Source organism: Dama dama, chromosome 20 (genome assembly GCF_033118175.1).
Source record: "Dama dama isolate Ldn47 chromosome 20, ASM3311817v1, whole genome shotgun sequence".
Classification (NCBI taxonomy): domain Eukaryota; kingdom Metazoa; phylum Chordata; class Mammalia; order Artiodactyla; family Cervidae; genus Dama; species Dama dama.
Genome location: NC_083700.1, coordinates 100,682,638 through 100,698,269, shown reverse-complemented (window position 1 = coordinate 100,698,269; position 15,632 = coordinate 100,682,638). Strand labels below are relative to the sequence as shown.

General features: G+C 37.3%; 1 protein-coding gene across 7 annotated transcripts in view; it reads right to left on the bottom strand.

Moving 5' to 3' along the window:
- The window catches only part of FOXJ3 (forkhead box J3), a 142,787-nt gene that overhangs the window by 70,164 nt on the left and 56,991 nt on the right, over nucleotides 1-15,632 (bottom strand). For 5 of the 7 annotated variants that reach the window (XM_061122230.1, XM_061122228.1, XM_061122233.1 and 2 more), the window contains exon 4: nucleotides 14,234-14,308. The exons of the other annotated variants lie outside the window; for them this stretch is intronic. In XM_061122230.1, coding sequence (XP_060978213.1) covers nucleotides 14,234-14,308 — 75 coding nt within the window. The remainder of the gene's footprint in view (nucleotides 1-14,233; nucleotides 14,309-15,632) is intronic. 7 annotated transcript variants of the gene reach the window in all.

Here is a 15,632-nt window from a genome sequence, read left to right as displayed (position 1 = left end):
AAAGGAAAATGAATAAAGAAAGCAATGATCTACAATGGTCTACAAAACAATTGTCAGTCTATCATATTTTAATTGGATACTAAAAACAAAGGAGAGAAATTGGGACCATGCATTTTTCTTAAAGAAACAATGACCAAAAATATCACAAATTTGAATGAAAACCCTTTATTGACCCAGATTAGCAATCCCAAGCAGAATAAAGAAAACCACACTAAGGCACATCAGTCAGACTATTTAAATCTAAAGAAAAATTCTTAAAAGCTACTACAGAGGAGAAGTTGAGGTAGGGCAAGTTACAGAGATATAAATATATAAATGACAGCTGATTCTTCTCCAGAAACAATGGAGGCCAAGGATAATGGAATGTCTTCAAAGTTCTGGAAGGTGGGGAAAACTACCCCCCAAAAAACTCAATTCCACACTCCAAAGAAGTATGAGAATGAAATAAACGCTTTTCTAGTAAACAAATGTCTACAAAATGTGTTGCCTATGGTTCTATACAAGAAATGCCAACAGATATTGTTAGGCTAAAGAGGAAAAATATCAGATTGAAAATTGGATTTATAGAAAAGAACATCAGAAAAGATAAATAACTAAGCAAATATCTTCTTCAACATAATTTCCTAAAAACACAACTAACATTACAAAAAATAAAACAAACATTAAGGTGGGATTTATGATGCAAACTGACATACAAGATGTGACAACAGCACAAAGAAAGGAATGGGTAAATGCAATTTAAATGTTGTAAGGTTATTACATAAACTTGTGAAACGGATGGGAAGAGGTAAGTAGTAAGTGATGTGAAGTATGAGGTGTAAAGTAAAAAGTGGTCTATTACTTCCAAATAGATTTTGATAAGTTAACAGTACATACTGTTAAGCTCTAGAATGACTACTAAAAAATTTAAAAAGAGCATATAGCTAAGAAGTCACTAAACAAAATACAATATTATATTTGATTAGCCAGAAAGATTGCAAAAATGAAGCAACACAGAAACAAAAGAAAAACAGAGCAACTAAACCAGTGATGTATTAACTACAGACTGCATGTGTGCTAAGTTGCTACAGTTGTTGTTTGTAACACCATGGACTGCAATCTGCCAGGCTCCTCTGTCCATGGGATTCTGCCATTTCCTACTCCAGGGAAAGACAGACTAAGCACTCCAATTAGAAGGCAGAGATTGTTAGACTGAATTTAAGAAGCAAGAGTCAGTATCTACATGCTGTTTATAAGACACACACTTTAAATACAAAGACATTTATAGAATAAAGCAAAATATATACTAGAAAAATAAATACCATGAAGGTGCATAAGAAAGCTGTAGTAATTATATTAATATCAGATGAAGTTTCAAGACAGAATATTTGAAGAAATTAAGAATATTTCATAAAGATAAACAAAAATTCAACAGGAAGATTAAACATTTCATACATAAATATTATTTTGAAATGAATCATATACCTAAATGTTAAAATTAAACATATAAAACCAGCAGAAGACAAAATATTTATGACCTTGGTCGATTTTCTGGACAGAACACACAAGTTGTTAATCATTAAACTAAAAACAAATTAGACTTTATCAATCTAAAACTTCTGCTCTTTTTTAAGACATTATTATGAAAACAAAAAGGCAAACCACAGTTTGAAAAAAAGTTTACATAATATAAATCCAAGAAAAGACATATCTAGAATATATATAAAACTCTTTGAACTCTAATAATGACAACCAAATTTTATAAGAAAACATGGAAAAAGTTTTAAAAGAACTTTCAGAGGAGAAGATACACAAATGACAAGTACATAAAAAGATACTCAAAATCAATGATCATCAGGAAAATTAAAACCATAATGAGACACTATATCATATCTTCTAAAATGACCAGAACTAAAAAGATAGGGGGAAACTCTACTCAACACTTTGTAATGACCTACATGGAAAAATAATCTTAAAAAGAGTGGATATATGTATATGTATAACTGATTCACTTTGCTGTATAACACAACCCAACACACCACTGTAAATCAACTAAATGCCAATAAAAATTAATTTAAAAAAAAGACAGGTAATACCAACTGTTGGTCAGGATATGCAGCAACTGGAACTCACATGCCTTGCTATTAGGAATGTAAAATACTCAACCACTTTGGAAGATTTGGCAGTTTCTTATCAAGTTAATGCTCCACCTGCCCTTTGACACAGCAATTTTTCCATTATTCAAGAAAAACAAAAGACTATGTCCACAGAAAACTTGTATAAAATCTTTCTCAAAGTAATTCCAAACTGAAAACAATCCAGATGTCCACTAAGAGATAAACAGACAAAAAAACTATGGTATATTCATACAATGAAATACTACTTAACAATAACAAACAAGCAAAATGACATATGCAATAGCATCCCAGACACTAGGCTGAATGAAGGAAGTCCGACATAAACAAAGTATATACCAAATGATTTCCATTTATGTGATGTTCTATCATGTGAGATTTGTGTGAACTAATCTGTTATGGAAAAATCTACTATGGACTTAAAAATCACTATCTAAAAGTGAGACTCAACTACAAATTTGTTTTAAAGATTAAGATAATGCATGTTAAATTAGTTCTCTCGTCTGTAAAGCAATATACAGATGTAGACATTATTATTTATTTGTTTCAACAATTCTAATACAGCAAGTTAATGGTCTCTTTCCTGGCAGAGAAGACTGCAAGGTCTTAGTCTACAAAATCCCAAAGAAAGATCACAAACTAGAATTGTCCAGCTCTGAACACATCTTCCAAAACTGAATCACTTGCCAAATTCAAGATATCCTAAAACAAAGAATAATTCTAGAGGTATGGGGGAAAATGTGGTACCCAATTGAAAACTAGCCAACATTCGTCAATAGAAATGATCCAACCAATAATAAATACAGTAGGAAAACTAAGAAAATCAAAGTATAGAAAATTCATCAAAATAAAGATGTGTGAGAGATGAACAATGGACTTAAATGCCTTTATTTTCATTATTACAAAATATTTACCACTTCAAATAACATATATGTTACTTATTCCAATAATTTCTGACTGAAAGTTTATGTCAACAAAGTTCCCTGCTCTATTACACACAGATATGACCATTCTTTAATGGCCCTCAGATTAAAATAGACTAATAACAATGCCATTATCTGATTAAATATAAATAAATACAAGAAGTTAATATTAATCTCATATTCCTGGGGAAAGCAGTCCCTATCATAAGTAACAGCCATCCCAAATGGCCAAATCTGTAAGTTCCATGTTTTACTATATTATCATGTAGACATTGCTCACTGGTAAACTGAATCATCACAGACTGTTTTCTGCCCTTCCTCTGCTCTCAGTGCACACCATTTCAAGAGACTCAGACACAGTAATGAACCCTTTTTGTCCCTTTCTTTGCCTCCACACTGTGTGTCTCAGTGTTTTTTCCTATCCCAGTTTAAATTTAACAATCCAATTTTAAAGGGTTTGTTGTTGTTTTTTTTAAACTCTCCATCATCCTGGGACGCTGCCCCTGCGCAGCTGCCCACAACACTGGGGCACAGCATCTACATGTGTCATAAAGAGGTCCAGGAACAGCCTGCCAGGTTCAGTCTGAGTTTATACCTATTTACTAAGCACAATTAAGAAAAGAGCCCTTTCATCCTCAGAAGTTCTTAATTTGGGGAAGAAGTTAAATAACCACTCTACTCAGACAATAAAAATAGGCTATCAACAGTCAAACACACAGCAGACACTCAAAGGCAGAAACCTTGGCTGGCTAACTGGTGGAGTGAATATATGGACAAAAATTATTCCAATGCCAGCTCAGGCCTCTGAAACATTCTAATTGGGCAAATATAGTCTTCTATTGCTTTTACACTGATTATCAAATTATCTAAGTGATGTTCAGAAAAGGTTATTAAGGAATTCACTTTTAACTAATTAAAAATGATATGTAATTAGCATACTGACTGTAGTATAGCAAATGGTTTCTCTAAGTGTTAAGGATACTTAAAACCGTATATTCTATTATTTATTAATAGTTCACTATATCTTGTTTTTAAATCATCAGTTAATCTAAAAGGATTAACCTAATCCTTTTAGAAATTAAGTTGTAGATAAATAAGGTTTTACTATACCACAATTGATTTCTGAGAGACAGCTCACATGTATTTACATATATACACATATATAAGTCATATAATGCTTCCTGTAACCCACAGAGACTGAGCAGAACTGTGTCTGGGCATCTCCTGTGGAGGTACCGGTCAGCAGTGGACTGCCACAGGGACGGGGGCTGTGGGTGCAGCCGACTTGGGTATGGGATAAGCCCTCTTGGAGGAGATCGCCACTAACCCCACCACAGAGCTGTCAGAACTTGCATAACCTGGGAAATAGACTTTCGGAGGGCACAAACAGAACCTTGTGTGCACCAGAAGCCAGGAAAAAGGAGCAGTGACCCCACAAGAGACTGACCTAGACTTGCCTGTGAGGGTCCAGGAGTCTCCAGTGGAGGCATGGGTCGGTGGTGGCCTGCTGCAGGGTTCAGGGCAGTGAGAGCAGCAGTGCATGCAAGGGATCTTTTGAAGGTCACCATTATCTTCATCACCTCCACATAGTTTGGCCCCAGGTAAATAGCAGGGAAGGAACACAGCTCCACCCATCAACAGAAAATTGGCTTGAAGATTTACTGAGCATGGCCCCACCAATCAGAACAAGACCCAGTTTCCCCCTCAGTCAGTCTCTCTTATCAGGAAGCTTCTATAAGCCTCTTATCCTTCTCCACCAGAGGGCACACAGACTTAAAATCACAATCACAAAAAATAATCACATAGACCACAGCCTTGCCTAACTCAATGAAACTATGAGCCATGCCCAGTAGGGCCACCAAAGACGGATGGGTTATGGTGAGAGTTCTGACAAAATGTGGTCCACTAGAAAAGGGAATGGCAAACCACTTCAGTATTCTTGCCTTGAGAACCCCATGAACAGTATGAAAAGGCAAAAAGTTAGGGCACTGAAAGATGAACTCCCCAGGTCTGTACATGCCCAATAAGCTACTGGAGATCAGTGGAGAAGTAACTCCAGAAAAAATGAAGAGACAGAGCCAAAGCAAAAACAACACCCAGCTGTGGATGTGATTGGCGATGAAAGTAAAGTCCAATGCTGTAAAGAGCAATATTAAATAAGCACCTGGAATGTTAGACCCATGAATCAAGACAAATTGGAAGTGGTCAAATAGGAGATGGCAAGAGTGAATGTCGACATTTTAGGAATCAGCGAACTAAAGTGGACTCGAATGGGTGAATTTAACTCAGATGACCATCATATCTACTACTGTGGGCAAGAATCCCTAGGAAGAAATGGAGTAGCCCTCATAGTCAACAAAAGACTCTGAAATGCAGTACTTGAATGCGATCTCAAAAATGACAGAATGATCACTGTTCGTTTCCAAGGCAAACCATTCAATATCACGGTAATCCAAGTCTATGCCCCGACCAGTAATGCTGAAGAAGCTGAAGTTGAACGGTTCTACGAAGACCTACAAGACCTTTTAGAACTAACACCCAAAAAAGATGTCCTTTTCATTATAGGGGACTGGAATGCAAAAGTAGGAAGTCAAGAAACACCTGGAGTAACAGGCAAATGTGGCCTTGGAGTACAGAATAAAGCAGGGCAAAGGCTAATAGAGTTCTGCCAATAGAATGCGCTTGTCACAGCAAACACACTCTTCCAACAACACAAAAGAAGACTCTACACATGGACATTATCAGATGGTCAACACTGAAATCAGAATGATTATATTCTTTGCAGCCAAAGATGGAGAAGCTCTATACAGTCAGCAAAAACAAGACCAGGAGCTGTCTGTGGCTCAGATCATGAGCTCCTTATTGCCAAATTCAGACTTAAATTGAAGAAAGTAGGAAAAACCAAAAAGCATTCAGGTTATGACCTAAATCAAATCTCTTACCATTATACAGTGGAAGTGAGAAATAGATTTAAGGGAGCAGATCTGATAGACAGAGTGCCTAATGAACTATGGACGGAGGTTTGTGACATTGTACAGGAGACAGGGATCAAGACCATCTCCATGGAAAAGAAATGCCAAAAAGCAAAATGAGGAGGCCTTACAAATAGCTGTGAAAAGAAGAGAAGCGAAAAGCAAAGGAGAAAAGGAAAGATGTACCCATTTGAATGCAGAGTTCCAAATAGCAAGGAGAGATAAGAAAGCCGTCCTCAGTGATCAGTGCAAAGAAATAGAGGACAACAATAGAATGGGGAAGACCAGAGATCTCTCCAAGAAAATTAGAGATACCAAGGGAACATTTCATGCAAAGATGGGGTCAATAAAGGACAAAAATGGTATGGACCTAACAGAAGCAGAAGATATTAAGAAGAGGTGGCAAGAATACACAGAAGAACTGTACAAAAAAGATCTTCATGACCCAGATAATCACGACGGTGTGATCACTCACCTAGAGCCAGACATCCTGGAATGTGAAGTCAAGTGGGCCTTAGAAAGCATCACTACAAAGCTAGTGGAGGTGATGGAATTCCAGTTGAACTATTTCAAATTCTAAAGGATGCTGCTGCTGCACAAGTGTTGCACTCAATATGCCAGCAAATTTGGAAAACTCGGCAGTGGCCACAGGACTGGAAAAGGTCACTTTTCCTTCCAATCCCAAAGAAAGGCAATGCCAAAGAATGCTCAAACTACTGCACCATTGCACTCATCTCACGTGCTAGTAAAGTAATGCTCAAATTTCTCCAAGCCAGGCTTCAACAATACGTGAACTGTGAACTTCAGATGGTCAAGCTGGTTTTAGAAAAGGCAGAGGAACCAGAGATCAAATTGCCAACATCCGCTGGATCATCGAAAAAGACAGACAGTTCCAGAAAAACATCTATTTCTGCTTTATGGACTATGCCAAAGCCTTTGACTATGTGGATCACAATAAACTGTGGAAAATTCTGAAAGAGATGGGAATCCCAGACCACCTGACCTGCCTCTTGTGAAATCTGTATGCAGGTCAGGAAGCAACAGTTAGAACTGGACATGGAACAACAGACTGGTTCCAAATAGGAAAAGGAGTACATCAAGGCTGTATACTGTCACCCTGCTTACTTAACTCATATGCAGAGTACATCATGAGAAACACTGGACTGGATAAAGCACAAGCTGTAATCAAGATTGCCGGGAGAAATATCAATAACCTCAGATATGCAGATGACACCACTCTTATGGAAGGAAGTGAAGAACTAAAGAGCCTCTTGATGAAAGTGAAAGAGGAGAGTGAAAAAGTTGGCTTAAAGTTCAACATTTAGAAAACTAAGATCATGGCATCCAGTCCCATCACTTCATAGCAAATAGATGGGGAAACAGTGGCACTTTTTGCGGGGGCTCCAGAATTAGTGCAGGTGGTGACTGCAGCCATGAAATAAAAAGACGCTTACTCCTTGGAAGAAAAGTTATGACCAACCTAGAAAGCACATTAAAAAGCAGAGACATTACTTTGCCAACAAAGGTCCGTCTAGTGAAGGCTATGGTTTTTCCAGTAGTCATGTATGTATATCAGAGTTGGACTATAAAGAAAGCTGAGCACTGAAGAATTGATGCTTTTAAACTGTGGTGCTGCAGAAGACTCTTGGGAGTCTCTTGGACTGCAAGGAGATCCAACCAGTCCTTCCTAAAGGAAGTCAGTCCTAAATATTCACTGGAAGGACTGATGCTAAAGCTGATACTCCAATACTTTGGCCACCTGATGCGAAGAGTTGACTCATTTGAAAAGACCCTGAGGCTGGGAAAGATTGAAGGCGGGAGGAGAAGGGGACGATATAGGATGAGATATTTGGATGGCATCACTGACTCAAAGGACATGAGTTTGAGTAAACTCCGGGAGTTGGTGATGGGCAGGGAGGCCTGGCGTGCTGCAGTCCATGAGGTCGCAAAGAGTCGGACACAACTGAGCAACTGAACTGAGTGACTCACATATAATAATATAATTATTACATATACATTACTAGTTCAGGTTAAATTCAACATTGTCTTGTGTCTTAAATTTATCAAGTTAATTATTGTATCTAACTCTAAAAGAAAACTTCACATTCAAATGAACTTATGACTGGCAATAACCCAGATGTTCTTCAAATGGTGATTGAACTGTGGCAAATCCCTAAGACCGGCTATATGAAACAAAATAGAACTGCTGATACTCCAAACAACAAAGATGGATCTCGAATGCATTATGCTAAGTGAAAGAAGCTAGACTCAAAAGGCCTCCTACTGAATGAGTCCTACTTATTTGAATATCTGGAAAAAGCAAAATTATAAGAACAGAAAATAGATCAGTGGTTAGCTGCCAGGGCTTGGGGTGGGGGACAAGGTGGTGCTGACTACCAAGGGGCAATTAAAAAATTAATCTGAGGGCAAAACAATTTTTTTTAAAAAAAGTAGATACGGAAAGGAGACCACCACCAACAAAATGCTATATCCTGCTCCTAAGAAGAGAACAGAGAATAATGTATGTGCAAATAAAATGCAGTTCTTAACTAAACTGTTTTGACTCATAGTGTCTTGTCAGCGTTGTATGCCAGCACTTCTTTCTGTTTCTGCAGTGCTATCTCTCTGAATCAGACCCTCACCTCTCTATCCCAATCTTTCAAAGCCTCTCTGAATGCCCCTCTCAACGCTTACTCTGGGCTTTCTAACCTTGGATTGTCTAAGGGACTTTCTCACATTCATAATTCACTTTTGCCTAAACACGCACCCTTCGCACCAATGCATTTTCTTCACTCCTGACTTCACGTTAGTGCTGACATTCAGTTCAGTTCAGTTCAGTCACCCAGTCGTGTCCAACTCTTTGCGACTTACATTAATTCCCTTAATTCCTCATTCTATCTCAACTGTGTTCTGATGGGTCCCTCAGCTAAACCTGATCAAGTCCTGGTCTCAGTCTTCAACTGGTTATCATGAGTTAAAGCTACTATGAAGGTTGATAATTTCTTCTCTCCTTGAGGTGCTTTAAAAGTGGCAATCTCTAAAGCCTCCTTTGGGAACCCTGGTTTGTTTTTTTTTTTCACTCCAATAAACATAACGTCCTTATTTTTGTCCAAAAAAACTTCTGCCTATCTTTAAATTCCACTTCGTGTTTGGTTTTATTCAAAGACACAGATAAGAGGTCAACTTCTTTCTCATAAAAATCATGCATCTATTTTAAGGCTAGTGTAAAAATTATACCATCTTCCTTCTTCAAGGTACATACCTATAATTCTAGCAACACAGTTTATCACTTAAGGCTGTATCTTATGTTCTCTCAAACCTTTCCAGTTTTTCTAAAACATTTTACAAATGAAATGACCCAAACAGAATACCAATAAATAAGAGACAATTTACAAATAAATTACAATACAGTACTAACATGGTCAAAAAGAAAAGAAAACACTTTGAACAAAAGCAATCTGTCAACTATGTTATGGTCTCCTATACTATGACAGAGGATAGGAGTAGAAAATAATCACCAGCTCAGAACTTTTTAAAAATTAACTCTCTAGTAGTAAGTTTGCTGTTTCTTTACGAACCAGGAGATCCCCAATCTCCACAGCCGTTGCGCATTTTACAACCTCCCCAATCCAGGTAAGAAAAAGCAACCAAAAAACAAAGAACTGTTCTTACAATGAATTCACTGCAATTGCCTCTCCCACACCAGGCAGGTGGCCTTCAAGGGGCCTTAAACTTAATTATCATCTCATTTCTCCTAGAGCCCACTCCTGCTATTAATTATACAATTGCTGAAACTACTTTTTTATAATCTTTTATCTCCTTTAAAGTCAAAGTATCATTTTCCTGAGTTAGAGATGAAGAAACAAGGTTGAGAAAAGATTAGGCTGGAAAGCAAAAAAAGAGAACTCTACTTTTTTTAAAAACAAAATTTAGCTGATAGAATTTGTCTTTTCATAACGTGAGCAAAAATACTTATTTCTAAAATAAAGACGCATGTGTGAACTGCAGAATGAGAAGACTTTTGACGAAAAATTAGATTAAAAAACAGACAAAAATACAAAGCTAATGGTAAGCGAGGAGATAAAAGACAGGAATTAAAAAAAAAAAGAGACCGATTACAGGATGTAGAAACAGGGCTGTCATCAGGGGAAACAAAACAGAAATCTGTCCCAAAAAAGGCAGCAGAGTTATGGATGCAAAATACAATTTCATTTTGTTTGTATTTCTTTATAAAGAGAGCAATAAAGTAGCTGTTTGCATTTAGTTTCAGGGAACTAAGAAAAATGGATTTCAGACCATTAGGGTATATTGGGAGAGTATCAAATATTAAGGGCTTTTATAACAAAAATTACTAGAAAATAAGGATTGAGTCAGTAATAAATAGTCATATAAAAGCACCTGTAATTCAACAAGAACTTTTCAAGTTGGTCACTATACCACTCTAGTGATACACTGAACAGTTATACACCACAGAATTATGGGAAAGAAGCTGTATGAGCTACTTCTACCTCGACCTCTTGGACCCATCTGGATCATGACAGCAGCTTGCAAATTCTAAGGGGCTAAAATACACCCACTACCCAAGACCAAAAACTACTCCCACCCCACCTTGGCTCAATGGTTTTCTCCCACTGTGGTGAGGGTGGTTTTGGGAAAGCTCCTCAAATGCCAGGAAACACTGTAATACAAAAAGAAAAAAACAATTCATAAATACCAAAACTTAACTAACATCTTGGCTTCCCTTTCAAGGAAGACTGACTGGTAGAATGGAAAAGGCACCAGTAATAGGAACCAAGAGGGCTTCCCTGGTGGCCCAGAGGGTAAAGCGTCTCCCTGCAGTGCGGGAGACCAGGGTTTGATCCCTGGGTTGGGAAGATTCCCTGGAGGAGGAAATGGCAACCCACTCCAGTATTCTTGCATGGTAAACCCCATAGATGGAGGAGCCTGGTAGGCTACAGTCCACGGGGTCACAAAGAGTCAGACACGACTGAGCGACTTCACTCACTCACTCAGTAGGAACCAAGAAACCAAGTGTATTCTCCTTATTGGGCACTCATTCTAAGATGTTTGCTGTACCCCAGGGATTTGGTGGGGTGGGCACCAAACACTGCTAAGGGTTACTAAACTAAGTGAATATGTGCCAGAAGCTGCTGACAGCCATCTCTGCCACAAATTTGGCTAAAAATGAAGCCATGAGAGAAGCTAGTAGAACTAACAGATATAAAGAGATATCCCCAGTGATACAACTGAAGAATCTGGCTCCCATTCCAGTCCCTCCTGCAGATATATTCTCCCTTAAGTTAGCCTGTAATAGGTTCCTGTGACTTGCAAGTAAGTCTAGCCAATACACCTGGGTTCTAATTCCACACTGAACTTGGGCGAGTCATTCCTCATTTATGGACCTTAGTTCCTCTTGTACAAAACGGGCTAAATCTAAGGTTTTCAAAACTGTTTTAAGCAACAGAACTTAGTTTAAAAAAAATCTTACTTTGATATTAAAAACTAAAATGATTTTATTCATATAAATGTACCTTATAAGATGAGATTTACAACATTTACTTCTGACCAAAATCAATTAAGAACAACTGGTACTTAAATCTCACCTTGAGACTGAAAATAAAAATGACTATTAGTATAAATATACTATCAAATGTATATTTATTGTATCAAATGTATATTTTACTACAATGACTAAAATCAACAAGAACAATGATGTATTTGTGTGTGTTAGTTGCTCAGTTGTGTCCGACTCTTTGCAACCCCTGTCCACGGGATTCTCCAGGCAAAAAACTGGAGTGGGTTGCCATTTCCTTCTCCAAATGATGTATTTGATAAAAACAAAACTTTAAAAAGACTACTGCTAAAAGTTAAAAGTTTTTATTAAACTACCAGGATTCAATTTATTTCTGTACTGTTTTGGTTGCATAATAGTGAGACAATCCTGATTCAAAAAGAACAGTTGCAAAGAATAACATGGTATTACTTAATCACCTGCCATACCCCCAAGATATTATTTAATTCAAAGTGGAGAAAAGCTTTTAAGTTCTGCACAAAAGAAAAGCTAACAGCGCAAGATTTTATTAAATAAATCTCCAAATGGTTAAAATTTAGTACATAATATAGTTAAGCATTCATGGGTGTTGGTTTTTTATTTTTTAATGATTTAAATCTCATTTAAAATTAAATCTGATTGCAATTACTAGCTTCACAGAACTCTAATAACACAGATAATCTCGAAACTCTATTAAGAAGACTTTTAGTCAGATTCATATACCCTCACTACTCATCAGAAACTGTAATGAAGCAAATAAAAGTAGTAATTCCTCTTCTTTTATAATAAGCCTGCTTCAAAGCTAAGAAAAATTTTACCAATTCTTATTCACAACCTTATAGAGTTATGAACACAAATAGTAAATTGTGTCAAACAAGACTATTACAATAATTAATTCAATCTTACTGAGAACCAACTAGATGGGGCAGATCATAGAAGATGCCATTAAACATTCATTATTTAAGAGTACCTGCTTTACAGTTGAGATGAACAACTCTCCATGTCCTAACCTCAAGAAATCAACAGTCTAGCAGAGGATACAATACAGTTAATGACACAGGTTTGAACTGAACAGGTCCATTTATACACACATTTTTTCAATATTAAATACAATACTACATAACTGTAGTTGGTTGAATCTGGGAGATGTGAAACTCTGGATTCACAGAAACCATGTATACCAAGGGCTAACTATAAATTATACTTGGCAGAGGGTCAATGCCTCTAACCCATGCATTGTTCAGGGGTCAGCTTTACATTCATTCACTCAACAGGAGCGTCTCCTCAGTGCCAGCAGACACTGTGCAAGCAACTGGGGCTAAAAAAGTGAACTATATACAAACTATCCCCATCCTCTTCACATTTAGACTTTAACCTAAAGGCAGTAAATAAACCAATGAAGATTTTTAAATAGATCATATGACCACTTTTGAAAGATGGCTGGCTACTATATACTGGAGATAGTAAGCCCTAGGATAGAGAAATCAGTTAGAAGCTATAGTCACTATAGTGATGACAAAGTAACAGAAACTCAAAAGGTGGAACAACAAACTCAACTGAAGTATGTGAAAACAAAAAAACTCCACAGGGTAATGTTGCAGCTCAATCTTAAAAAACAAGGAGTATGAAGACAAGTGAGGGAGTTTGTGCAATAGGAGAAAACTATATGAAAGGTATGTCTGGAAAACTCCAAGTAGTCCCTCACAATGGATCTTGAATAAGGTGAAATCATAGCTAGAAAGGAAGATTAAGGAAAAACTAGTAAAGGATATAAGAAACATCTCCAGGACAGTGGAGAGTGCTTTTAAAAACAGTGTGATAACAGATCAGGCTTACATTTTGGAAAAATTCTTTCAGGGACAGTAGCCTGAAGAAGGTGACAAGGAGTCTAACCAACCAAAAAAGAATGTGTGCTTACCAACAAACAGACTACCTCAAAAGTCCTGATCTACCAATTTATCATGACAATGAAAAATGGTCCAAGTACTCTGAGCTTTAGAAACCAAACAACTAGTACCAAGTTCAGGCCACAATTCAGTTGATACAGTTTGAAACTCAAAAAAAGGAAGTTTCTGCAAATAAAATACTAAAAAATTGCAACAATGGCACGAGATAAATGGAATGAAGAGGAAAAAACGGCAACTAAGAAAACAAGGATAAAACAGAGAAAAATTTTACTTCAGGGTAAGAATTACTTCCACTAGCCAATTACATACAGATTCACTTCTTTCCCCCTTGCCCCAAATTCACTTCTTATATGCAACAATAAATTGCGGTTCCAACAAGAAATTCAAAAGTCATGTTTAATTTAAAACATAACGCTTAAAAAAATAACCAAACAAAAACTAGATTAGAAACAGCAACCTGGAACAGACGACCAGCTCTACAGTAGCTAGCTAGCTTCTTACTGCTTAAAAAGAAATCTCTTCCTGTCTGCTGTTTCCTTGAAGCATACAAAGTAAAATAGGGTAAGGCGAGGTGAGGTAGAATAGGGAGCATAGGGTAAAGGAGGACTTGCTATTTCACAAAGGTTTCTTATCAATGAACTAGACAAGGTCCTGAAGCTTTCATCCCAATTATTTTTCTTTATATAATAGGTATAACTCAGATTCAAATATGCCAACAGATACAATGAGGAATCCAATTATTTTATCTTAAGAAAATGAATCCTACCTTTCCAGGGTCATCCTTGGATCGAGGCACTTTAAGGAAACATTTGTTCAGTGACAGATTATGTCGGATGGAATTCTGAAATTAAAAAAGAAAAGCTATAGGGTCACTGGAATCCAAAAACCAAAACCCTCCTTTAAAAACAGAATCAGCAACCTAAATATCGCTATATGCTGACATATCATTACAAATGGAATAATCTTTTTAAATGAGCTTCAAATTTAAATCTTTCTGATTTTCAAATTATGAATGCTGCCAAGGGAAACAGTTATTGGAAAAGACAGCTCCAGTGAATCTTACAAAACTCCGAATAATGGAGTATATGTCCCTTTTTAAATGTTTAGTAAGATATTTTAATGATGCAGGAAGATGTCTATGATTAATGTTAAATACCAAATAAAAAATTATATGCACAGTGAATTGTGGTATGTATTTATTAGCTAATTTATTTATTCTTAGAAACAAGGCAGAATGCAAAATGCTAGGAGTTATTCTACACAGAACTATAAGTGAAGATTATTTTCCTCCTTTTGCTTTTCTATCATGTTCAAATGATCTACAAGGCACATATGTTATCACTTTTTAATGAGTTTAAAAAGTTGTAAATAAAAAAATTCCACTGCTCCAATACAAGAGCATATAAAAGCCAACTAGGTTCTCACTACAATCTGTAAGAAAGAAAACCAAATGGGAAGACATGGGCTACACAAGTCGGCAGGAACATGCAGGTTCCTTAATGCAGCAGGAAAGAAAAACCAACTTGGATAGAAGGAAATGCACGTAGAGGCCTGAAGAATCCGCAAAACAGGTAACCTTTCATGAATAAGCAGGACTATGCCTCAAGTTTTAAAGAAAATACCTACAGGCCATTTCTTCTTAATGAAACGCTCCAAAATCTCTAGGAGCCAGTGAAGAACAGGGGAGCCTGGCATACTGCAGTCCGTGAGGTTGCAGAGAGTCGGACCTGACTGAATAGTAACAGCAACAACAATGGGACAAGTGTCAGAAGCTGCCCTGGGGCCAGGATTCTACTCCAATACGCCACACGGAGGTGGAGGCTGACTACAGCGTGCAAAGGGTCGCACAACTACCACTCAAATGTACCTGGACAAACAAAGGTAACTGATCTGGCTGACGGGGCAAAAACACTGAAAAAGGACACCTCACCCCCTAACAGGTCCAAGGGCCTGAGTAAGACTAAGTCTGGATCAAGACCAAAAACAAAAAAACAAAACCACTGGACCCTAGCACAAGCCTGGCAGGACTAACAAGTAGTAATCTACTGATGGAGGAGGGGCAGAAGCATGGAGACCCCATGTGTAGCAAGGTGGGCAGAGACAACTAAAACCTAAAGAGAAAGCAGAACACTGAGAAAACTCTACAGCGCCCAAGCCTGTCTCCA